This window comes from Myotis yumanensis, unplaced genomic scaffold (genome assembly GCF_028538775.1).
Source record: "Myotis yumanensis isolate MYYU_CA2020_CCGP unplaced genomic scaffold, mMyoYum1.0.hap1 SCAF_1, whole genome shotgun sequence".
NCBI classification, from domain to species: Eukaryota; Metazoa; Chordata; class Mammalia; order Chiroptera; family Vespertilionidae; genus Myotis; species Myotis yumanensis.
In genome coordinates this window covers 150,967,724-150,993,608 of record NW_027223752.1, presented here as the reverse complement: position 1 = coordinate 150,993,608, position 25,885 = coordinate 150,967,724, and the positions used below count along the sequence as shown (strand labels likewise).

The following is a 25,885-nucleotide window of genomic DNA, read 5'->3' as shown; positions in this document are numbered from 1 at the left end:
AATACATAGCAGGCAAAAGTAGGTTTACAGTTGTAACATCTATATAATAAAAGGTTAATATGCAAATGACTGAACAGTGGAATGACCGGAGGCTATGACGCACACTGACCACCAGGGGGCAGATGCTCAATGCAAGAGTGCCACTCAACCAGAAGCCCTGAGCCAGGCTTGCGGCTGGTGAGCGCAGCAGTGGTGGCAGGAGCCTTTCCTGCCTTCGTGACAGCTCTAAGGATATCCGCTCCTCATGGAGCAGGCCGAAGCTGTCAGTCGGACATCCCCCAAGGGCTCCCGGACTGGGAGAGAGCACAGACTGGGCTGAGGGCGCCCCCCCACCACCCACCCTGAGTGTATGAATTTCTTGTTCCAGGCCTCTAGTAATACAATAATACAAGAATAAATTCTAAAAAATATAAATAAATTTTGTATTTTGTATACTCACAACTATACACCTACTTTTGCCCACCCCTATATGTGTAGTTTTTAAATATTGACAGCTGTAATATATTGGTGTAAGTGCCTAAAAAGAGCAAGATGGAAGTTTCAGGTTAGAATTTGGTGTGCTTTGATATAGGAAGTAAATTGTAAATATCATAAGTTTACTTGTTATTTTCATACTATAGTTTTCATTTTGCATTTTGACTTCTAAAAATGTATTCTATCATAGTTCGCACCTTCTTTTTGATATGCAAACTTTTAAGTGTTTTCTATTTCTTTACCCTTCCCATAATTAAACTTGTTTCAGAGGAATGTGTATGTATCTGACCTCACAGAAGAAGTTGTTTCTACATCAGAAATGGCTTTGAAGTGGATCAGAAAGGGAGAAAGTAAGACTTTATTCTGTATTTCTTCAAGACATTGTAAAAACTATTCAATTGAATGCATTTAGGCTTCAAGTCACACTTTCAGTTTTAAGCTAAAGTAAAAGTTAATTTTTAAAAATGTTGACATACACTGCTGAAATATGACTCATTTTTTACAGAGAATAGACATTATGGAATTACAAAAATGAATCAAAGAAGCAGTCGCTCTCATACCATTTTTAGGATGGTAGGTAATTCTCTATTTGGTCTTTCCAGTTAAGAATGCACTAAGTTTTCTACAAGTTTCCTTTTCCTTCTAGATTTTGGAAAGTAGAGAGAAAGGTGAACCTTCTAATTGTGAAGGATCTGTCAAGGTGTCCCACTTGGTGAGTATTGATAAACCATGATAATGTACCTTATCCGCCAAAGCAAAATTGGACTCAGTTGTGGGTTGTTTGGTTTCATAAGGACTGTTAACTGAACTAAATAGAACCATCTATAAATGGTACTTTAACTAGCGACATATGTAGCATAAAATTGCTAGCTAAAATGTAGGAAGAATTTAGAGGATCTTTCTTCCTATTATGTATGGCTACCATCTCCTAAAATTTAGATGTTAGGACTGTAGGATTTGAGGCTTTCTATGACAGTAATGAAGGGGGGTTTGTTTGTTTTTTTGTTTGGGGGTGTTTTTTTTTTGTTTTTTTGTTTATTTGTTTTTCATACACATTTAAGAGTTAACGTAATTTTGGAATGGGTCAGTGTCTTTGTTTTTTGGCTTTTTAGTCTCATCCAATAGAATTAAGACTTGTGCGATAAACAAAAACTTAAGTGGGATGGTTTAAAAGTAAATCACATTCAAGTTCATTCTTAAGTAAATAAAAAAATATATTTTATATTATAAACACAGTGTTTTAGACTGTAAATCCCTGGAAAGCAAGAGTGATATCTTATTCATCTTGTACATAGTTTATGTTTGTTCATTTTTAGATTTTGAAAAATCAGTCTTAATTAAATCTAATTCTAGTTTACTTACTTTACCATACAAGTGCAAAGCTTATTTTAGTAAACTAGTCTTGCTTTAATTTAACAGCAAAAAACCTAACTTCTGTTTTGTTTTCCAAACCTGGCCTGTGATATATCACTACATTTCCAACTTTTCTCTTAATTTAGCTTTAATACCCTTGACATGGTCAGTGATCCATTTGATGACTTTTCTCATGTTGTTTGATGCTCTCATTTAGGGACAACAGGTCCCATCTGATCCAACAACCTTCCAGCCTCCCACTCTTAAGTATCTTCTTGGGAAGAAGTCTTCCCCAAAGGATCATTTTCTGACTCTTTGTAGGTGGCCTTTGAGCATTTCCTAGCCTTTCTGTGATAAGATCCAGGTTCTCTTAGCTGTGCGTCTTCTCTATTCCCCTGTGTGGCCTCTTTTCTCCTACCCTTCTAACAAAAACACAGGCTGTTCTGTGGCCTTTCTTACTTCCCATGCGTGTTCTCAGACATTGTTATCACTTCTGTGTTAATGATGGCCAAATGTTTATTTTATCTAGAGTCTCTGGGTTCTAATACATGTCTTCCTAATGATTATTATAATCGCACTAGGGGCCCAGTGCACAAATTCGTGCACCATGAAAGGAATTGTGGGCTGCGAGGCTGCGGTGGGCACAGGGGCGGGTCTCGGCCCATCCCCCGTGCCCCCTCCTGGCCCCTCCTGCCGCAGCCCCCCCCCCCCCCCCCCGCTACCCCACTCCACTGGGGCCCCCCAGTCCCCTGTCTGCTGAAAGTCCTGCTCCCATTGCTGCCGCTCCCACACACTGACAGCACCTGTCCCACTCACAACTGCTGACAGTGTGGAGAGAGCAGGAGCGGGTGCGAGCAGGACCAGCACCCTCAGTGTGTGTGAGCAGCAGTTGCCGATCCAATCACCCCTCAGGAGCAGGGGGAGGTGAAGAAGCCCTGAGGGGCAATCAGGGCCAGCAGCCACCACTCGCACCTGCTGATGGCACCAAGCAATTGGGTCTGGTGCTGAACACCAGCTGTGGGTGTGACGGGGACCGGCGCCAGCAGCAGGTGAGAGTACTGGCGGGACCGTGGCACAGGCAGGATCAAAGAAATTTCAGTAACCACCACAGTCTCTCCCTGATGACAGCCACCAGCGCCCTGCTTTGGTCTGGCACCCCTGCTCACCTGTTCCATCATCCTGCCACAGCCAACGCCTGCCATGTTCCACGCTCTGCCGCTTGCTGCCAATACCCACCATGTTCCGTGTGCGCCCCTGGTGGTCAGCGTACATCATGGCAACTGGTTATTTGGTTCCGCTATTTGGTCTATTTGCATATTAACCTTTTATTATATCAGATGTCCCATTCTTGTCTCAAACTTCAGTGTGTCTAAAACCAAATTAATTTATTCCTATTGCAATGAATATTCCTTTTTTCCAGTTGTACCAGCATTATTCTGGTCCCCTAGGCTAAAAACCCAAGTCATTTTGGCTCTCTTTCTGCCTTCCCTTTTATCCAGTTTTAACCATTTCTTACTGATTTCATCTTTCAACATTTCTCCTTGGTGTCATACTCATTTAGGTGCTACATCATTCTCCTGGACTTTGATCTTCATTTCAAATGTTATTAAGTACTGATCTTGTTGTGTCTCTCCCATAGTCAAGATCTGGCCACTTTTGGCCCATCTACTTTACTTCCTTCTACTCCACATGAGCTCCTCTCTTATAGATTCTTCATATCTTCGAATACTAATGCTCATTCCATCTTATACCTTAATTCATGCTGCCTTCATCACCACGTTGCCCTGTTATTATGTATCAGAGTTATCTGTAATAGATACTTTACAAAAAAGATTAGACTTCTCTGAGTATTTTAGAGAAAGAAGTATCTGAGATAGAACTACAAAGTAATAGTACAGAATTACCTGCCATTCCTGCAAGTCTCCACAGAGAAACAATTTAAATCTCTGACTTTAAATGCATTAAGAATATTTACTGAGCCTTTACCATGTTGTGAGCATAGTACTGGGCTCTGGAGATTAAAAGAATAAAGAAAACATCCCTCCACTACTTACTGTCTCCACTGCTACCTGTCTAGTTCAAGCCACCATTGTCTCACACTAACATTCCTCTTTGGGCTCCCTGCTGCCTCTCTTGCCCCTCCCCAACCCTTTCTCCACCTAGGGTTTCACAGTTGATCCTTCAGAAAGTTAAATCAAGACATGTTGCTCTTGCTTAAAGCCCTCTCATGATTTCCCGTTGCACTTAGAAAATCCAGAGTTCTTACCCTATCTTGTCCTATCTTTCACTCACTCTGCCAGTGCTGCCCTTTCTATGTTTTGAATGCACTAAGCTTGTTATTGCTTTGTGACTGAGTGTACAGTCTATTCTTTATTCTTAAATACAGTTCCCTTGGTCTTTGCATGGCTGGCTCCCTCTTCTCTGTCATTTCTGATCTTAGTCTAATGCAAGGGTGGGGAATGTCCGCCCTACAGGCTGCATATTTAGTCTGGCCCTGCCAAGATAACCACTGGCGGGACTGGAAATTCAATAAATCTGTGAGCTTTATTCATAGCAACATAAATTTATATTAACTGAATTATATTAAGCAAATGACAGTATAAATATCCAAATGGCCCTTGGCAGAAAAAAGGTTCCCCACCCCTGGTTTAATGGAAGGTCTTCCCCAACCACCCAATCCAAAGAATTTTCTCTGCCCTTCCCTTTAAACTATCTGTATTACACTTACATGATATGTTTCTTATCTGTTTGTCTTTTTCTCTCTTCTCACCAACTCCCTCCTCTCCTCATCCCACCCCATGTAGAATATAAGCTCTGAGAGCAGGGGCCTTTATTTGTCCGGTTCTAGTACCTAACAAACCGCCTGCAGCATGACAAGCAGTCACTTTGTTCAACAACATTTGTGAAATGAAAGAGGGGCCTGTGCTTTTAAAGATGCTACAGTGTGTTGGGAGATACAAATGACTAGCTCAGCACTATACTAGTAAGAATAAGTCATATCTATAAACACCTCTCTGTACACAGTTGAAAATCAATTCATTCAGTGTGTGGGGGATGAAGGGTAAAATCAGCAAAACTACATTGAGGAGGTAACATTTGCCTTTGGTCCTGAATAATGAGTAAGGGCATACTAGAACATTCAAACTAACTAAAAGGGAGTGGCAAAAGATAGCACTTGCAAGTGTGGAAGCACATGTGTGTGTAGGACATAGTGCATATAGTTCAATTTAGTGAGTAGTTAAGAGTAAGCAATGGATAGATATAATGTTGGGGCAACACAATTGCCAGGTTGTAAAGAATCATAATCACCATAGTTAGGTTTTGAACTTTGTGTAGGAAATAGAGAACCTATTCTGTCAGCAGTATGGAGGATACAGTATAGTTAAGGAATACTGTGTAGATGACTCAGGAAACAGAAGGCCTAGACAGTGGGGTGAGAGACAGCGGTATAAGAGTGGTGTTCAGATAAACCATGCATTAAAAACATGCTTTCAGTTTGGATTTCATTATTTCAGGTTATCCTTCCTAAAGGTTTATTTCCATCTATCTTTCAGAATTTGGTTGATCTTGCAGGCAGTGAAAGAGCTGCTCAAACAGGTGCTGAAGGTAATGAAAACTCATGCAGTGTTGGTCTGAATGTTTTCCTGTTTTACAGAATAAAAAGTGCTAGCATACATTTTAGAAACTAATAACGTATTGGCAATAACAATTTTGTGATAAAGGTCTTTAATGAAAAAATCAGCTTCTGTATTGAGCTAGTTACTTCAGGCTACTGTAGCATCAATTAAAAAACTAAAACTATGCAGATGTTAGGATTGTACAGCTGGAAAGCTCCTGAGAGTACCATGAAAACCAAATTGTCATAATCAGTAAGGAAATTCAGAAAGGTAGTGGGGTACAAAATTAATATGCTGACATTAATAACTCTCATGATACAAACAACAACCAGTTAGAATATTAAGCGTACGGAAGACTCCATTTACAGCAATGACTTAAAGGATGTAATACCTAGGATGAAACTCAACAAAAATTTCATAAGACCAACATAAAGAAAACTTTAAAACAGACCTGAGGAACATAACCATATACTTACACAAATGGGTGAGCTTACTTAGATGGGAAGGTTCACAATCATAAAGATGTCAAACCTCTCTACATTAATTTCCTTCAGCCTGACATAGACACACTCAGCTGAGGGTGGCCTATATCCACCAAACCAGTGAATTCTCAGACCTGTAAATAAGAAATAAATGCTTTTTTTAAGCTGGCTTGTTAAGCTGCAATATTACAGTCATAGCTGAATAATGCACCTGAAATAACAGCTTCCAATTGAAAAAAAGCAAAGTGCAAAAGTAGTGTATTTAATCTACTAAATTAGTGTAAAAAAGGGGAGAAATTAATATGTATGGACTTGTATTTATAAAAATCTCTAGAAAAATAAACTAATAAAAATGGTTTGCTGGAATAGAAACAGGAATAGGTTGAATGAAGCATAAAAGTGAGAGGGTTTTTTCAATGTGCTTTTTTTTTTAAATGTTTGAGTCATTTGAGCATATTAACAATTTTAAAATGAAAACCTTTTTGGTTGTGAGCCTATAGGAACTAACTTGATTGTATGTCTATAGTTGCTTGTGAGGTTTGAAAAAAATAGATTTGAACTGAGGGGTCAGAGGCTCTTTTGGGAAATGGGCTTTTCCTCCTTCTGATTCTTAGTCATTTTCCTTTTGCTAGTTCCCTCAGGTGACAACTTTGCTGATTCATTCTATAGGTGGGAGGAATAGGGAGAGGGCTCCTTCTACCTGTGGTGTAAAAGGTGGGCTCAGATCTAGTGCAAAGCATAGACATTAGCATCTGACCCTTTTATTTCTAATTTGTCTTATAACTTACTGGTAAATAAGTTCTTCATGTAGTACAGAAATCAATTTTAGTTTTCATATTTGTTTAATCAATGCAGGTGTGAGACTTAAGGAAGGCTGCAATATAAATCGAAGTTTATTTATTTTGGGACAAGTGATCAAGAAACTTAGTGATGGACAAGTTGGGTAAGACTATCCCACGGTGATTTACCTGTTAATGCTTACATTTTTCATGAGGTTGAAAATTATTATAGTTTAGTGACAAAGTGCTAATTTCTTTCATGTATTCAAAAGCTTTTGTGATTCAGTGAGCATGCATGACTTCTTATATCTATGACTATGACCAGCTAAATTAACTTACTTTAAATACTAGAGGTCCAGTACACGAAATTCGTGTGGGGGGGGGGGGGGGCGGTCCCTTCAGCCTGGCCTGCACCCTCTCCAATCTGGGACCCCTCAGGGGATGTTCAACTGCCAGACATCCCTCTCGCAATCCGGGACCACTCACATGCCTGCCGGCCTGATCCCCCTGTTTTCCCCTGACGGCCTGATTGCCCTAACTCAGTGGTCGGCAAACTGCAGCTCACGAGTACCATGGGAGGGCGTGCATGTACAGTGCGATTGAAACTTCGTGGCCCATGCGCAGAAGTCGGTATTTTGTGGAAGAGCCACACTCAAGGGGCCAAAGAACCGCAGTTTGCCGACCACTGCCCTAACCACTCTCCCCTGCCGGCCTGATCGCCCCTAACCACCTCTGCCTCGGCCCCGCCACCATGGCTTTGTCCAGAAGGACATCCGGAAGGTTGTTCAGAAGACATCTGGTCTAATTAGCATATTACCCTTTTATTAGTATAGATTTCGAGTCAGTAAATTTTACCTGCCCTCTTTAATCAGAAAAGAATTTATTTTTATAGTTGTAGCTAAAGTTCTGCATTAATCAAGTAACCATTTTTGTTATATAAAAATTCTTACTCTTTTTCTTCCCAAACTCATTTCTCACCTAGGGGTTTCATAAATTATCGAGATAGCAAATTAACACGAATTCTCCAGAATTCCTTGGGAGGAAATGCCAAAACACGTATTATCTGCACAATTACTCCAGTGTCTTTTGATGAAACTCTTAGTACTCTCCAGGTGAGTTTGTTTTTTTTTATCTCAACTTAATTGGGCAGGGCGCGGGGGTGTTATCTTAAAGAAGAAAAAATACCTACTAAGCTTAGTTGTAGGTTTTTTGGGTTTATTTTGGGTTTTTTGTTTTTGTTCATTTTTCATAATTTTTTTTTAAGAGAGAGTGGAAGGGAAGGAGGAAGATAAGAGAGAGAAACATCGATGTGAGAGAGATGCATCAATTGGTTGCCTCCTGTGCGCACCCCAACCAGGAATCGAACCTGCAACCCTTTGTGTGGGCTGATGCTCCAACCACTGAGCAACAGCAGCCAGGCTAGCTGTGTTTTCTTTTTTTCTATTGACATAACATACCTGATAAAATTAATGTGCTGTCTACTAAATAGATTTTTTTAATTTTCCCAGACTTCAGTCATTCATATCTCATCTCCACAATTTTTGCCACATCTAACACTTTTACTGAAATTAACACGATATTTTTATTTAAATAACTCACTTTTTTACTTAATTTATCATAGAAGGATACTTTTTAATCAGTCCCATAAATGAAAACTAGTATCGCTTGCAACAAGTGGAAGTTGTTTCAAAAAAGTGTTTGTCTTGATAACAATAATTCTTAAATTCCTGCTAGCTAATTGACTCTGAGCTCAAAGCCTGCACTTTCTGTTTTGGGTTTGTTTTTGTTTGTGGGGAACGGGGGGAGGGTTGGGGGTGTGAGTTAAAGGAAAAATGAGAAATTTCAATAGAATAGCTTTTTCAATGAAGGGTTCAGTGATTTAATGGTCATCTTCATGTTATCACTTAAAGTTACTTCATTGCTTTAAAGAGCTATTGAACACTGGATCATGATACTGTCAGAGAAACAAAGATAGAACATACAGTCCCTGGCTTCACAGAATTTATAGTCTTATGGGGAAGATTAGACTGTCTTCCAACATAATTGCCTTGGATTAATAGTTACGTGGCTAGTAAGTAGGATAGAATTCAAAGGAAGGACAGCTGCTTTTTTAGAGGGAGCGATTTGCACTGGGTTTTGAAGGGTAGATGGGATTCTAGTAAGCCAGTGTTTGTAGGTTTTCTGTCACCTTCTGTTTTTAAAACATTTGACTCTCCTTGAAGATATTTCAGTGCCAGGGTAGGTTACAGGAATTATTACAGCATACAGAATGTTCTTTGTGTTGAAAAGTATTATGCCACCTTGGAAGAGCATTGATTTTTTTTCTCTAAAGAACTTAACTACAAGAAACCTAAATATTGACTAAAATAAATGTTTTAGTGTCAAGCACTGAACATTCATATTTTTTTCCCAGTTTGCCAGTACTGCTAAATATATGAAGAATACTCCTTATGTAAATGAAGTATCAAGTGATGAAGCGCTCCTGAAAAGATATAGAAAAGAAATAATGGATCTTAAAAAACAGTTAGAGGAGGTATGTATGAACCATGTATTTCAGTAAAGAATGGGACAGAAATAGAATTGAAATCTGCCTAAATGCTCAGAAAGGCTCTTAAATCATCAATATCTGTGTCATGTGACCTAACTTTAAAACAGTTTTTAACTAAGAAGAAATCAACGCAAAAGTTTTAGTTTAATTCACTATAAACTGAAAGATTTGGTTTCTTGCAATTATTTTCGATTTCATTTTTTGTTTCCAAAGGGAAAAATTTGGGATTTTGAAATGGGCCAAGTAAATACTTTTTTAAAAAATACATATTTTTATGATTTCAGAGAGGAAGGGAAAAGGAGAGATAGAAACGTCAGTGATGAAAGAGAATCATTGATCAGCTGCCTTCTCCATGCCCCCTACTGGGGATCAAGCCTGCAACCTGGGCAAGTGCCTTGATCAGGAATTTAACTGAAACTTTCTGGTTCATAGGTCAGTGCTCAACCACTGACCCACACCAGACAGGCCAAGTAGATACTCTTTAAAAATGGTCACAAATATAGGGAAGTGGGTTAAAAAGGAAGACCATGTGTGGTTATGCAAAACTACTTTCTATAGTTTCATGTTATCTTGAATTCCTCTTCTAACCCTGCAGTGTCTATATCTATATATATATAAAAGCCTAGGCTAGTGGTCGGCAAACGGCTGCTTGGCAAATCGCGGCTCACGAGCCACATGCAGCTCTTTGGCCCCTTGATTGTGGCTCTTCCACAAAATACTGGCTCTTCCACAAAATACTGACTTCTGCGCATGGGCCATGAGGTTTCAGTTGCACTGTACGTGTGCGCCCGCACATGGTATTTTGTGGACGAGCCACACTCAAGGGCCAAAGAGCCGCATGTGGCTAGCTAAGCGCGGTTTGCCGACCACAAGCCTAGGCTACCGCTGACCGGCAGGTAGCTATGATGCGCATTGACCACCAGGGGGCAGATGCTCAACACAAGCGGAAATCACAGGCATGGAAACATGGAACAGACTGATGAATCTCGGAGGAAAGGGGGGAAGGGGAGAGGGCGGGAAGAGAATAACCATACTAGAGGCCCGGTGCACAGATTCATGCACCAGTGGGGTCCCTCAGCCCGGCTTGCACCCTCTCGCAATCAGGGACCCCTTGGGGGATATTAGACTGCCAGTTTCAGCCCGATCCCTGTAGGCCAGGCCGAGGGACCCACTGGTGCACGAATCCATGCACCAGGCCTCTAATCAATCTAATAAAATAGCATAATCACTTGTCGTTGTAATTTATTTGTTTTAATCATTATGGTCCCCTGGTGATCTTTTAAAAGATGAACTCTAAGATACCATATGGTAGTCTTAAAAGAACATCTCTTCTTTTGCTGTAGGTATTCAGGTCTCTACTTTTCTGACTTCTCTGCCTGTTATTTATATATTTTCAGGCAATTAATAGAATTGCTCTAGCCCAGCCAGTGGCTCAGTGGTTGAGCATCAACCTATAAACCAAGAGGTCATGGTTCAACTCTGGTCAGGGCATATGCCCAGGTTGCCGGTTTGATCCCCAGTAGGAGGTGGCTGATAGATGTTTCTAATCAATGTTTCTCTCTCTCCCTCCCTTTTATTTATTTTTTGTTTAAATAGAATTGCTCTAAGAGCATTGTTATAATCTTATACATGGCATATGGAGTATGCACATGAGAAGAACTGTATATTTTACTGATTTTATTATAAGATTGAGAAACTGTTGTAACTGCATATTGGTGTTCTGCAGGTAGGATATTTTAGTTTAATAACATTAAAATGTTCATGGTTCACAAAAATTTATATTCTTTTAGGTTACTTTTCAAGGTTCTAAAACCTAGCCATATTCATTAATATAACCGAATATTATATTCTATAGGTTTCTACAGAGACTCGGGCCCAGGCAATGGAAAAAGACCAATTGGCCCAACTTTTGGAAGAAAAAGATCTGCTTCAAAAAGTGCAGATTGAGAAAATTCAAAACTTAACACGAATGCTGGTGACTTCTTCTTCCCTCACATCACAACAGGAATTAAAGGTAAAAGTGTAAATGTCGACAGCTTAAACTTAGTATATAGAGAATAGAATTGGCATTCCTATATGTTTATTCTCTAGTTATGTATTTCTTATCCTTTGATACTATATATTCAAGAAACTCAGAACTTTTTGTGTATTTGCCTATACACTTTCCTGATTCCCACATGCAGAGATAGCAATTCAAGAAGTCTGGTATATAGTCAAGGAATAGATTTGAAATGTGCTTCTTATGAAATTGATTAAGTGATTGGGAGCCACAGACATCTAGAGTGGGAATATTTTCTCTTTAAACAAATATTCATCTCAGGGAAATTGAACTAGAATATAAGTTAACATAGTGATCAGAATTCTGGCTTCCAGTATGTGTTCTTTTTGTTTCTACTAGAATAGTTAGATATCTTTTGTCCAACAGATATTTTTGGGTTCTGGTTATGTAATAGTTAAGAGAATGACCTCTGGAGCTGAACTGTCTGGATTTGAATCCCAATTCTGTCAGTCCCTAACTCTGGACCTTAAGCAATTTCTTTCTTCTTTTTTTTTTTAATATATGTATATTTTAAAATATATTTTATTGATTTTTTTACAGAGAGGAAGGGAGAGGGATAGAGAGTTAGAAACATCAATCAGCCGCCTCCTGCACACTCCCTACTGGGGATGTGCCCGCAACCAAGGTACATGCCCTTGACCGGAATCGAACCCCAGACCCTTCAGTCCACAGGCCGACGCTCTATCCACCGAGCCAAACCAGTCAGGGCAAGCAATTTCTTAAATACTAGAAATTCATGCAAGAGTAGGCCTTCCTTCCCCCGGCATCCAGCGCCAGCTTCCCTCTGGCACCCGGGACCCAGGCTTTCTTCATAGCCCCGCTTCATCTGGAAGGACATCTGCCCTAACTAGCATATTATGCTTTTGTTATTATAGATAAATTTTGCTGCAGTTTCCTAATCAGTGAGACAGCCTGATCCCCACCTTATAGGATTGATGTGAGAAGTATTACAGAATGTGCTTAATATTCCATATAGCAAACCCTCAATTAAGATTTGCTATTAAGGTTATTATTAATATACGTTATATTCAAATTACCATGCTAAGTATATAGAAGACTTCAAGATCTATGTATTGAGAGTGATGAGTAGGAAATAGCCCAATGAAAGGTGTAGAAATGAGTGGTTCAGAAAGATATCTGCATGTACAGAAGTTGTGAAAAAACATGTTTCTTGGACTTAAAATATTCTGGTGGCAGGGGCATTTAAAACCACATTGAAAGTTTTAAACGTTACGTTATGCTAAGGACAGGAACAAAGCCTTGTAAGTAACATGATCGGAATTGTGTTTTAAAAAGGTGTAGAGCTGGTATGCACATCAGATTGGGCCTCTACAAGGATGGTGGCTCTAATATTGGATAAACTGAAGAGCTATTTGGGAGGGAGACTCAACGTGAGTTTGTGATTGTTTAGATGTGGGAGGCAGGGAAAGGGAGAAAGAGGTTTCCAGAATGACTTGCAAGCATTGCTAGGCTTACTGGATAGCTGGTAGCAGTACTCGTTGCGTTAAGGGTCAAGGAATATAGAGCAGTGACGCTGCTCAGTGTTTGGATCTGAGACATCACCAGTTAAAGGTGTCAGATAGTTGAAAATGCAAGTGTATGAAAATCAAGTGAAAGATCTGAGATGGAGATAGCCATTTGGACATAAACATTACAGATCGATTCAAATTAAAGTCTTGTGAATGGATGAGCTTGCTTTGGGAGCATGTTGAGAATGAAAAGAACAGAGGGCCAAAGACAAAACCCCAAGAAACAGCAACTTTATAGGTGTAAAGTTGGTAAAGGCAGAGAAGAAGAATCCATAAAGGAGCCTAGGGTTAAGCTGTAGAGTTAAGGAAACAAGTGAATGTGGTCATGAGAGGAAGAAACTATTCCAGAGAGGCAGTGTGTCACATTCTACTGAGAAGTTAAATAAGATACATGTAGACCAAAAAAAATTGGGATTTAGAAACAAGAAGCTCATTTGCAAAAGCAATTTGTATTATGTGTTGGGCGTGAAAGCCACCTTGCAGTGGGTTGAGATGGCCCAAAGGGATGGGATCTTAAATACAGCAGAAGGTCTGGACTTAGAGGGAGAAACACCTGTTAATTATAACAAGGACAGAGGAAGGAATAGGCTTCAGTGCAAGTAATGCTTTCATAAATTTAGGCTTATATTTTCTTTGTGAAATAGGAGGTTTATTTATTTTTATGCTGTGGTGGCAGGAGATGGTAAAGACACAAGTTTGTAGACATGCTAAGGGTTTAGCCTTTGTAAGGAATGGAAAAGAAAGCCCACGTGGAGAGGAGTGTGGCCAGGCAGCATTAAAGACCCAGATGATGTTGGCAGCCAGACTTTTGGTTGTGTGCCTCTGACAGCGTTCAGGAGACTGGTAAAGGTGGAGGAGGTAGTGTAATTCATTTGAGTGTTCACTGGATTGGACTAGGTGTAAGGAACAGAGAATGGGTCAAATAATTTGAGGCTGTTGACCCAAAAACACGATTCAAGTGATCATCTATGGAATCTAAGATGATGAGATAAGAACCAAGAGGGAGCTGGCAAGAAGAAAGTAGTGGATCAAGGGAATAGAGCTCCCTCTTATGCTTGATAGCCAAAATGGTATTGACTGAATCAATGAGGTGGAAGGATAGGAACTTTAGATAGAGTAGGAGGTCTAGGTTTATGAGTTTCAGATAATGGCAAGCTCCAAGAGTGCGTTTGAGAGCAAATGGATTTGAGCTGAAAGTCATTGAAGTGAAGGATTTTTATAACTGAGCTTTTGCAGAGCAGGCTGTGGAAAGGATTGTCTATTTTAAGCAAAAAGATATTGTGTGGGAGGAGCATGAAAGCATGCAGTTATACAGATATATATATCTGTATATATATATATATACAGATATATATATATATCTGCATTATACAAATATCTATATTATACAGAAAATCTTGAGAGGCAATGCAATGGAGTGGTTAGTGGATAGGCTCTGAAGTTACAGGCATGGGCTCAGCCACCATTTGGGTGTAAGATTGTACACAACTTCTCCCAACTTTTTGGACCCTCATCTTCTTTATAAAATGGATGTGGTAATAGAGGATTGTTGAGAGGATCAAATAAAATGAGATAATGCTTGTACTAGTAGAGGGATAAGAGAAGAATGGTAGCTATGAAATATGGAAGACCACAAACAGGAGGTGGGCAGAGGAAAAGAAACCAGCAAAGTGGAGTGAGTGGTGAGGACAGCTAGCTGAGTGGGTTAAGAACCAGGAGGCAGGTGTCTTTGAAGGAATGAGGAAGATGGTGTAAAAACAGAAAGAAAATGGTAGCTAAGGAGAGTAAAGAATCAAGATTTTGTTTGTTTGTTGTTTGTTTTAATCAAAAGCAAACAGAGGCTTGTGCATTTGTAAAGCTGAGAGAAAGGAGCCTAGTGACAATGACAAATGAACAGGTCCTTAAGGGTGCAGAGTACCACGAGAGAAAGGAACAAATGAGACCAGCAGCATAGGTGGAGGCATTAGTTTGCCAACTTGGAAGATAATTGACATTGTGACGGGCTCTGTGAGAGGAAATTCAAATGGGCCACCTGTCTGCTTCTTCCCACTTCAAGTTGGGTTTCCAAAGGTGCTTTTTGTGGTAGCTATGATGGTGGCAGCCATAGTCGTCTGTTCTGCATAACACAGATTACTTTAAGGATTATGTGTTACCCAATTTCTTTCAATTAAGTCCCGGAGAAACTTATAAGTTAAGATTCCAATTTTTAAAAAAATTTAAATAGTTTCATCAAATTTATGATGGGGTTAAACATTGATTTGAAAAGTTTGAGTATGTTTTCTTATCTCAGTATGTCCTTAGGCTGTTAAGATCTTAAACTAGGCTTGATAAGAATTCTACCAAGCCAGTCATTCTTAAAAATGGAAACTAGTTCCCCCTGTTTTATTATCTGGGGGAGGTCATTTTCATTTTTTTCCTCTTTAGGCAAAAATAAAACGAAGAGTCACTTGGTGCCCTGGCAAAATTAACAAAATGAAGGACTTAAACTATGTGAATGAGTTTAATATGCCAATGAATACAACAAAAAGACAAAGGAGTGATGTAACTTCAATAGGAGAAATTGATGAATGTGAGTGCTTTTTTATAAAACTATCCTTATGATGGGAGACTTTACTTATTGTATCTCAGGTAATGTGTATAATAAGACGTTTTCTATTTCCAGATCTCTTTAAAATGATGCACTGTCATTAGACTCCATAAGACAAATATTTTTATTGTTTTTGTTCTAATCTTTAACTAATTAAATTACTATTCATATAACATCTGCCTTAAACGTTGCTAATTTTATTTTTAATTTTTTTTATTATCACATGTTTATTTATTTATTTTTTTAAATTAAATCTTTATTGTTCAGATTACATTTGTTCCTCTTTCCCCCCCCCCCATAACTCCCCTCCTTCCAGTTCCCGCCCCACCCTCCGCCCTCACTCCCCACCCACTGTCCTCATCCATAGGTGCACGATTTTTGTCCAGTCTCTTCCCGCATCTCCCATTCCCCTTTCCCCCCCAAGAATAGTCAGTCCATTCCCTTTCTATGTCCCTGATTCATTATAATCACCAGTTCATTCTGTACATCAGATTATTTATTCACTTGATTCTTAGATTCACTTGTTGATAGATGCACGTTTGTTGTTCACAATTTGTATCTTTACCTTTTTCTTCTTCCTCTTCTTAAAGGATACCATTCAGCATTTCGTATAATACTGGTTTAGTGGTGATGAACTCCTTTAGCTTTTCCTTATCTGTGAAGCTCTTTATCTGACCTTCAATTCTGAATGATAGCTTTGCTGGATAAAGTAATCTTGGTTGTAGGTTCTTGGTATTCAGCACTTTGAATATTTCTTGCCACTCCCTTCTGGCCTGCAAAGTTTCTGTTGAGAAATCAGCTGACATTCGTATGGGTATTCCCTTGTAGGTAATTGAGTCTCTTTCTCTTGCTGCTTTTAAGATTCTCTCTTTGTCTTTTGCTCTTGGCATTTTAATGATGATGTGTCTTGGTGTGGTCCTCTTTGGATTCCTTTTGTTTGGGGTTCTCTGCGCTTCTTGGACCTGTAAGTCCATTTCTTTCACCAGGTGGGGGAAGTTCTCTGCCATTATTTCTTCAAATAGGTTTTCAATATCTTGCTGTCTCTCATCTTCTGGCACTCCTATTATTCTGATGTTGGTACGCTTGTAGCTGTCCCAGAGGCTCCTTACACTATCTTCACACTTTCGGATTCTTTTTTCATTTTGCTTTTCCAGTTGGGTGTTTTTTGCTTCTTCGGTTTGATTCTTGTGCTCCTCTGGTCTGCTATTGGGTATAATATTCTTTATTTCAGACCATGTATGCTTACTTTCTAGTTTCTTTATCTTAGCATCGAGGGTCTCATTAGTTTTCGTGAGGCTCTGCTCAAGTTTATTGCAGGCCCTCAAAATTGCGATTTTTAGCTCCATATCCTCCATTTCTGTCATGTTTTTTTGTCTCCACATCTTTTATGCTTTCTTGGTGCACCCCCTTGTGGTCTTTGTGCACAGTCTTGTTCTAGTTAAGCCTTAATTGTTGTAGTTAATACTAGAGGGATTTGACCACCAGGCCGACTGGCTGTGAGAATCAGCTGTGGGAAAACTTCAGTCCTCTTGGGAGGTGCTAATCTAGCCTTTGCCTGAGGCGATCCGGCAAATGGCTCTGTGCAGGGCTTGGGCGGGGCGGGATCAACAGGGCGGGGGGAGGGAGCAGTTATGGCTGCTCTCAGTCCGTCCCCAGGGGCTCCGCCTCTCTGTCCCAGCAACTGCTGCAAATCTCGGAGGGACCAACCTCGGAGGGACCGTAGCCAGACAGTCCCGCTTCTCCCGTTTGAGTCTGGGTCCCTAGAGACTCGCCCGGATCTGGAGCCCAGAGTCTGAGACTCCCTGATTGAAAACGACAACCACGCCCTCAGCCACCAGCCCGCTTTGCGCGCACCTCCACACCTTTAAATTTTCCACACTGCGCCTCTTCTGAGCCTCGGAATGCTGTTGTTTTTCCTTCTAGTTGAAGAGTCTCTCCTCAGCCAGCCTTCCTGTGGTTCTGGTTGATGTCCGTTCCGTCTTTTAGTTGTATTTTTGAAGTGGTTGTTTGCGGCAGCGGTCTCCGCTGTTTACCTATGCGGCCATCTTCGATTCCCCCTCAACGTTGCTAATTTTAAAAAGGTGGAATTTACACAGAAAATTTTCAAAGTTATGCCTAACACTTTAAGTATTTTTAGGGGCATTTAAAAAACTGCTTAACAGTTATCAAATCTCAAATTCAGAATTTGTTCTTTTTACCTGTATTGTGTTAAGGTGCCTATATTTTATGATTATATTCTAGCTAGTGATCTCAATTCACAAAATAATATATACAATCACATCTGTTTTTAATGTATTCTTGGCAGTCATGCTATGAACACATAATAGCTAATTTGAGCTTATTACATCTGATCAGAATTCTTTTAATAATCTATACTTTGAGTTTTAAGAAACTTACCAGCATATTTATGTATAAGTTTCTTTTCCCCTAATTAACAGCTGTCTGTTCAGAGGCTGATGTTTTCAGTAACACCCTTGATACAGTAACGGATATAGAGTGGAATCCAGCAACAAAGCTACTAAGTCAGGTAACTTGAATGTATTTTACGGAACATTATACTTTTACTCTTTAAAGTCATTTGTTATTGGTGTTTACTGTTGTTGTAGCACATTATGGCTCTGACTTAAGTTCAGTAACAGTGTTGGTTCTAATTAAGTCTTCTTCACTCATTAGACTCCCAACTGATAATTGTGCCATCCAGAGAGAAGCTAAAAACTTTATAAAATGAGCGTATGGTAGTAGGTAAAACTTTCAGGCCATTACCAGCAGATTTTGGTATCTTTGATTTATTTTCTTCTGTTTTGCCTTGGAAAATCACCTAAGGGTTAAAAAAAAATGGCTGATATTAAAAGTGTCAAAATTCTCAGGCCTATAGTACAATAATACATGGGGGAGGGATAATGTTGCCAAATAATAATAAAAAATAAAAGTAACTGTATTCTATATGGTCTTATCACAACTTTAGGAATAAGGACTCCTGTAGTGAATACCTTAGTAAATGTAGATTCCATGTTAACTTCCCAGCTTCTAATGTTCAAAGAAATAGTTACAGTTCTGTATATGTATTTGTTAAAGTAATTTCATGTTAATTTTGGAATAAAATTGGAACCTTCTTGGGAGTTATTATTAGCTAACCACTGTAATTAGTCATAAATTAGTTATTATAATTAGTTAAGTATTATTGGTAAGCTTCTCTGTCCCTAAAGCATACTTCAGGAGCTTGTTGATTTTATAAAATCCTTGGTCTTAGTTTTTGGTTTTTATTGATTGTGGATTGTTGTTTTTTTTTCACTCATATTTGTTTCACCTGTGCTTATTCTCATGAGGAAGAAAGGAATTAAAAACATCTTTGGGAAGGTTTAGTTAATCTGCCCATTGATGGATTTGTATGATAAAGTTTATCTCTATCATAAAGGTATAGGAAACAGAAGCAGGTCTCTGTTGAGGATGGCAAAAACCTAGCAGCCATTATGAATTTTATTTTATTTTTCAGATGGATATGAATTAGGAGTGAAACCGGGGTATTACTTATTGATCTCTGAAACTCTAACCACTGCTAGGTTTTTGCCACTTTCAATGGAAACATTTTATCACAGATCCTTAAGCTCTTTAGGAATAAAGCTGGTGGATTTTCCATTATGCACCCTATCTCCTACTCCTGATGAACTTTTCCAGACCGGCACAGGCAGAGCATTTGATTCTATGGTCTTTTTTTTTTTTTAATTCTACCCCTTTCAAAGTAGTTGTGTATTCTAAGTTAACTAATTTACCAAAATGCATATCCTTTATTTTGCTGTGGACCAAGCTAAAACATTAGGATGATAATGAAAAAGAGAATGGCTTAAATTACCAAATGATTCAAGGTTAAATTTATGTGACTAATCCAAATTTTTAGTTAAATAAACAAACATATAATCTGAATTCTCTCCAGCTTGAAAATCTGGTTTTGTTTACCACAGGAAAACTTAGAAAGTGAGTTGAATTCACTTCGTGCTGATTATGATAATCTGGTATTGGACTATGAAAAACTAAGAAAAGAAAATGAAGAAATGGAATTGAAATTAAAAGAAAAGAATGATTTGGATGAATTTGAGGCTCTAGAAAGAAAAGCAGAAAAAGATCAAGAGGTAAGAATATGAAACAACACTAAACTAAAACAAAGGTATTTCTTTTGTAAGAAATATCATTTTCTTAAAGATATTTATTTGTAAGGTTGAGATTGAGGATCCAGTCATTTTCCATATGCATACACAATTAGAGAATTTAAGAAATAATTCGTTTATTGTTTTTAAAATAGTTAAATCATATTTATTTCATCTGTTCTTATGCTCAAGAGGAAGAAGGAATTAAAAACATCTTTGGGAAAGTTTAGTTAATCTGTCTATTGATGGATTTGTATTGAAGAAATTTTAATATCTAGCTGAATGCTTTATGTATAGATACTACATATTAATGGAATTTTTCCATTGAAAGTGTATTCCTAAACAACATTATTAGAAAGCTGGGGAAGCTAATTTTGCACTTTTCTTTTTCCATATAAGAGAGTTATTGTGAAACTAATACTAAATAGTTTTAATGGAAATATTAGAAATAAAATAGATCACTTAAATTTTCTAAGTATATAATATTAGGCTACATGTTAAGAGAACCTAATCCAGAAACCATGAAACTTGGGAAACTTAAATTGTCCTAAAGATTCAATAAATTTCTTAGTGCAGATAGTCCTAAACAGTTCATAGAAACTGTAAATTCTTTTGCAGAAGTTTTGAATACATATTTATTTTTATATGTATTCTTACTTTTATGGAACAGAAATCCCTTGCTGGTATCAGACTTGTGAAGTGATCCACAAATACCTCCAAAAATAAGAGCCAGTGTTTTAGTATAGTTAAAATATGCAGATACTCCTCAGATTTCTATAGGAATAGCCCAAAGGGACACAGTCGTTTTCCCTCAGTATCATTGATTAGTTTCTCATCCTCTACCTTTTTAAAAGCAAAAAGAATTCTGTACCAAAACTATTATTTCCATTCTACCTAAAATTTAAGTGACTCCTGCATTTCACAGACATTATATCCTGGGAGGCAAAAGTCAGTAAGTTCACAGTTCCATTTAATTTATTTTAAAATTTGCATATAACATAATGCAAAATGTCATGAAAAGAATATTGGGTTTCCGGTGAGGTTGAAATGGCCCCCGTGAGGTAGGGACAACCCTGGTGAGGTTGAAACGGCCCCCGTGAGGTAGGAACGACCCCGGTGAGGTTGAAACGGCCCCCGTGAGGTAGGAACGACCCCGGTGAGGTTGAAACAGCCCCCGTGAGGTAGGGACGACCCCGGTCTGGTAGGGACAACCCCGGTCAGGTCGAAATGGCCCCGGTGTGGTAGGGACGACCCCGGTGAGGTTGAAACGGCCCCCGTGAGGTAGGGACAGCCCCGGTGAGGTTGAAACGGCCCTGGTGAGGCTCAGACGGCCCTGGTGAGGTTGAGACTACTCCAGTGAGGTTGGGACAAATAAAGGGGACCAGTATGGACTGATGAACAGGGGTAGATACAGAAGCAGAGCAACATTGAACAGAATGTTAAACTACAGTGGGAAGCCTGGGGAGGGTTGGCGGGGGGGGATTAAGAGACCAACTGAAGGACTTATATGCATGCATATAAGATTAACCAATGGACACAAGACACGGGGCGGGGGGGCGGGGGGTAGGGGCCCGGGGAATGTCAAGGGGGGGAAAAAAGGAGACATATGTAATACTCTTTGTAATACTTAAGAAATAAAAATTATTAAAATATAAAAAAAAAAAAATGTAACACCGGAGTTAAAACATGTCTACTAATTCAGTTCTAATTGTCCCCAGTACAAATAAAAATATTGCCCCCCCCAAAAAAAAAAAAAAAAAAAGAATATTGGGTTTCAATCAATAAAACCAGTTTTATTGAAAGGGGTATGACCTAGTGTCATGGTTAAAAGCCAAACTACCTGGTTTTAAGCCCCAGTTTTGCTGCTTAAATAGCTCACAGATTCAAGCCTGGTGTGTATTATCGGCAAGTTCTTGAGCACGCCATTGCATCTCAGGGCTTACTTCATGTATATCTCCATGCTTCAGGTTAGATCAGGTGCGAATAACATGACAAAATTAACTTTGGGCATACATGATTACAAAGTAACACAGAATCTATGTCTTAAAACTCACATCTGATTTTCTTTTTTTCTTTTTAACCACCATCAGGGGGAAAGTAATACAATTCTCTTCAGTTTTACTCAAACACAAATTGAAATTCTTGGTCCGTAAGATAATCTAAAATATTACATACCAAAGGCTTACTCTGCTTGAAGATTGTTTTACGACATCCATTGCATGTTAAACTAAAAACATAAGTCTATGTGCATACAATAAAACATGTTTCAAAATGTACATCTGGGGGGAAAGTTTAACAAAAGGGGAATGAAAGTCATATGATGGCTTAAAGATATGTGCCCTGATTTGCCTAAGGGTTTCATCAAAAATCTCCAAAGCTGTGGATAATTTTCAAGTGAGAATATAATATAGGGTGTTTAAACAGTAATTTTAGAGGGCGGAGTAAACAAGGTCAAGTATCATCATACTCAGAGAACAAGAGAAACTTCAACCCTCTACCTATTTTAACTTGATCTCTTTAATTTTATAATTTTCACAACTTGGAGATTTTTGTCTTAAGAAGTTAAATTTCATTTCACCTGCTGCAAATTACAGTTGAAATCTGTACTATTTTGTATGTAACAATGGATGATCTTTTGATCATATTGTACATTTTCTCTTTGTGCTCATTACACAATACATCAAATAGTGGTTACACTCAGATCATTACAAAAGTCACATAATCTTTCCCTGTTCCCAGTACTTAAAGTGTTGTTTCAAATAAAAGCAGGAGAATTATTCTTGCTGAATGCTTTAAAAGTTTAAGATTGACTATTTAGTTCTGTATAAGTAAATGTGATTTTCTAATGCAAAAGTTAGAAGTGGAATAAAAGGTAACAAATGGAGCCAATTTAAACTTTAACCAATACAGATGTCTAAAAATTTGCTGAAAAAGATAGTAGCCACTAATTACATGTGGCAATTAATCACTTGAAATGGGGTTAGTCTGAATTGACTTAAGCATAAAAAAAAGAATTTAAAATATTTTCTTAATTTTTATTATTGATTACAGGAAGAAATTATAATAATATTTTGGATATATTTGGCTAGATAAAATATATTAAAATTAATTCTACCTGTTTCTTTTTACTTCTTTTTAATGTGGCTACTAGAAAAATTAATTACAAATGTTGCCTCCCCCCAAAAAAATTGGGAGAGAGATCGCATTATATTTCTATCAATTGGTACTAATCTAAAATAACTAGCAGTAGTCTGAAATCTAAAACTAGGCCTGAATTAATTACAAAAAAAAAAATTTATTTTACCTTTTTTAGCACAAAAATTGCCAGTACTCAATTAGTTAATGCTACAAATGTTTTGCTAGAAAGGAAACTTTAATAGAAATACTTACATCTGTAAGTATTTATACTTTAGACAGTTGAACAATATAAAGCAAAAACATTAACTTTCCAATATTTCCTATAAACCATCAAAGTAACAGTTGATGATTCCAAGCAAATCTCTAGCTTTGGTGAACAGTAATAATATTGTAAAGGCTTCATGAAAGTTCTATAATCCAAACCTTAATTTCAAATCACAACTCATTGAAAAGTATGCCAGTGTAAAACCAAATAGATAATTTATGAGAAGAAAAGAAATCTTTTAGGATAAATACATTTCTGTACTCACCCAAAACAAAAGCCTAATAGAAGCATGTTTTTGTAAAGTTTGATTACTACTTTATTTCCTCCAAGTGGTGCATACTAATTTGCTTTTGAAGTTATTGTAGCTTTATTAACAGAGGACAAACCTGTTATTTGGGTCATGCCCAAATAAGTTTCTTTTTCTTGTTTGCTTGCTTCCTGGGGTTTGCAGAGATTTTGTTTGGTTGATTGGTCTTGGGGTTTGATTTGGGGCTTTGTGGTACTTTTAAATAATGAGATGCTCTATTACAGTACCTTGATCAGTTATCTTTCAGTCTCTTCTTACTTGTTGGGTGATTCTGAAGCAGTGATTCAATTTTTTTTTTTTTTTGCTTTATTAACTATTGGTTTGCTCTGTTGCCTGTTCACATGCTCTTACAGATGCAACTAATTCATGAAATTTCGAACTTAAAGAATTTAGTTAAACATGCAGAAGTATATAATCAAGACCTTGAGGTGAGCATTTATGTTCATATTTCTACTAATAAGGAACTAGAACTATAAAACAAATCATACATAATTGAATATGATTTATGATTTCAAAAAATAAATTTTATTTCTTGTGTCAACTTTTTTAATTTTACTGTTTACCAATTTGAACTGTTAATAAGTTCCTTGTAATCCCCTAGAATTCAAATCCAATTAAATTGTTTTACTCTTCTTTGATTTCTTTTAGAATGAACTAAGTTCAAAAGTAGATCTACTTAGAGAAAAAGAAGACCAGATTAAAAAGTTACAGAAATACATAGACTCTCAGAATTCAGAAAGTGTGAAAATGGACTTGTCATACTCATTGGTAAAAATCAGGTTTATTTTATTATGTAATAATGTTAATATGTATAGCATACCTTCATCATCATCATTAAAGCAAATACTTATATTGAGCCAACTATGTGCTGAGCATTGTAATGTTTTACATACAGTATTTTATTTAATCTTGTCAATAACCCTATGAGAGAGGGATTATATTAGGAACATTGCCATTTTTACCAATAAGGAACCATTCATAAAGAGTTGAGGATATCATCCTTTGAGTGAATATAAAAAAAGTAGGTTATGAACTTCCATTAAAAAATTAGTTATTTAAAAATGTTTTAAATTTTTTTTTATTTAAAAAAAGAAGTGTGTAGTCAATGTCTTCAGGTGAGCACTTACATTGTTGATAAATATCTAGAACTAAAACATTAATGAGCATGTTTTCATAAATGTCATTAATTTCACTGATATTAATGCATTCTCATAATTTAAGTAACTATTTTCAACAGTTTGAGTATTTTTCAGAAAATATTGTTCTAGATGACTTTATTTGATACTAGATTGTGGTATTAAGTAACACTGACATGGTGAAATTTTGATTTATTTATTTACTATCAGTACACCTGACTACTTCAAGAAAGTTAACAATTTTTAGCTTGAAATTTTTAAATCTTGGTTTCTGTTCTATTGGTTTTGTTTTGAGTTTTTCATAGTAATCTTTGTTACCTTCTATTAATGACAGATGATTCTTTTTAAAAGTATTCTCACCTGGCCTGCATGGCTCAGTGGTTGAGCGTCGACCTATGAACCAGGAGGTCACAGTACAATTCCCTGTCAGGGCACATACCCAGATTACAGGCTCCATCCCCAGTGTGGGGTGTGCAAGAGACAGCCAATCATTGATTCTCTCTCATCATTGTTGTTTCTATTTCTCCCTCCCGTCCTCTTTGAAATCAATAAAAAAAATATATACTAGTATTTTTAAAAAGTATTCTCACTGTTCTGAGCTGTGGGTAAGAAAGGTGCTTTCATATAATCCTGGAGAGTAGGATTGATACAGTAGCAAGCAGAATTGCCAGTTTTTAAAAAAATAATTTCTTACGCTTTATTCATTCACGGGTGCATTATTATTTTTCCAAGTACATATGGTTGAATTTATGTAAGCTAAAGTCATGTTAAAATTCACTTTTCTCTAAACATGAGTTTTGATTTTTTTTTTCATATATTTATAGGTCATTTGCATTTTCCCTTCACTAAGTTACCTGTTTGTATCTTTCTCTATTTTCCTATTGGATAATTTTATTTTCAAGTGGTAATTTAATTTTTTAAATAATCCTCACCTGAGGATATGTATAGAGAGAGGAAGGGGAGGAGAGACAGAAACATCTATCTGTTGCCTCCCATACGCCCCAACCAGAGATTGAACCCGAAACCAGGGTATTTGCCCTGACCAGGAATCAAACCTGAAACCTTTTGGTGTATAGGACAACACTCCAACCACCTGAGCCACCTGGCCAAGGCTAATTTAATATTCTTAATCTTAATTACTAACTACTAGCCTATCATGTTTTGGAGAGAATAACAAAATAAAAATACATAGGGAACTTTAGCATGCTAGCTGAACAAAAGTGTGCTAACGTTTTCCAATTCTGAGAAAGTTAGATTTCACTAAAATCTTTTTTGTCATGTGTATAGGAAGACAGTGAAGATCTAAAACAAAAGAAACAAACTCTACTTGATGCTGAAATTATAGCCCTTGATGCCAAGAGAGAATCAGCCTTTCTTAGGAGTGAAAATCTGGAGCTGAAAGAGAAAATGGTAGGTGATTTTTGTAATATTTTCAAAATTGAACACTTGTAATGATCAGTACATTTTTG

At 37.6% G+C, this 25,885-nt stretch overlaps 1 protein-coding gene across 4 annotated transcripts in view; it reads left to right on the top strand.

Moving 5' to 3' along the window:
* The window catches only part of CENPE (centromere protein E), a 66,974-nt gene that overhangs the window by 6,497 nt on the left and 34,592 nt on the right, over window positions 1-25,885 (top strand). For 3 of the 4 annotated variants that reach the window (XM_070433215.1, XM_070433205.1, XM_070433196.1), the window contains exons 6-19: window positions 743-824; window positions 980-1,047; window positions 1,121-1,186; window positions 5,382-5,433; window positions 6,782-6,869; window positions 7,688-7,817; window positions 9,119-9,238; window positions 11,109-11,267; window positions 15,266-15,410; window positions 17,867-17,955; window positions 19,388-19,555; window positions 23,634-23,708; window positions 23,929-24,048; window positions 25,704-25,826. In XM_070433215.1, coding sequence (XP_070289316.1) covers window positions 743-824; window positions 980-1,047; window positions 1,121-1,186; window positions 5,382-5,433; window positions 6,782-6,869; window positions 7,688-7,817; window positions 9,119-9,238; window positions 11,109-11,267; window positions 15,266-15,410; window positions 17,867-17,955; window positions 19,388-19,555; window positions 23,634-23,708; window positions 23,929-24,048; window positions 25,704-25,826 — 1,485 coding nt within the window. The remainder of the gene's footprint in view (window positions 1-742; window positions 825-979; window positions 1,048-1,120; window positions 1,187-5,381; window positions 5,434-6,781; window positions 6,870-7,687; window positions 7,818-9,118; window positions 9,239-11,108; window positions 11,268-15,265; window positions 15,411-17,866; window positions 17,956-19,387; window positions 19,556-23,633; window positions 23,709-23,928; window positions 24,049-25,703; window positions 25,827-25,885) is intronic. The other variant, XM_070433220.1, reaches the window with a different exon arrangement.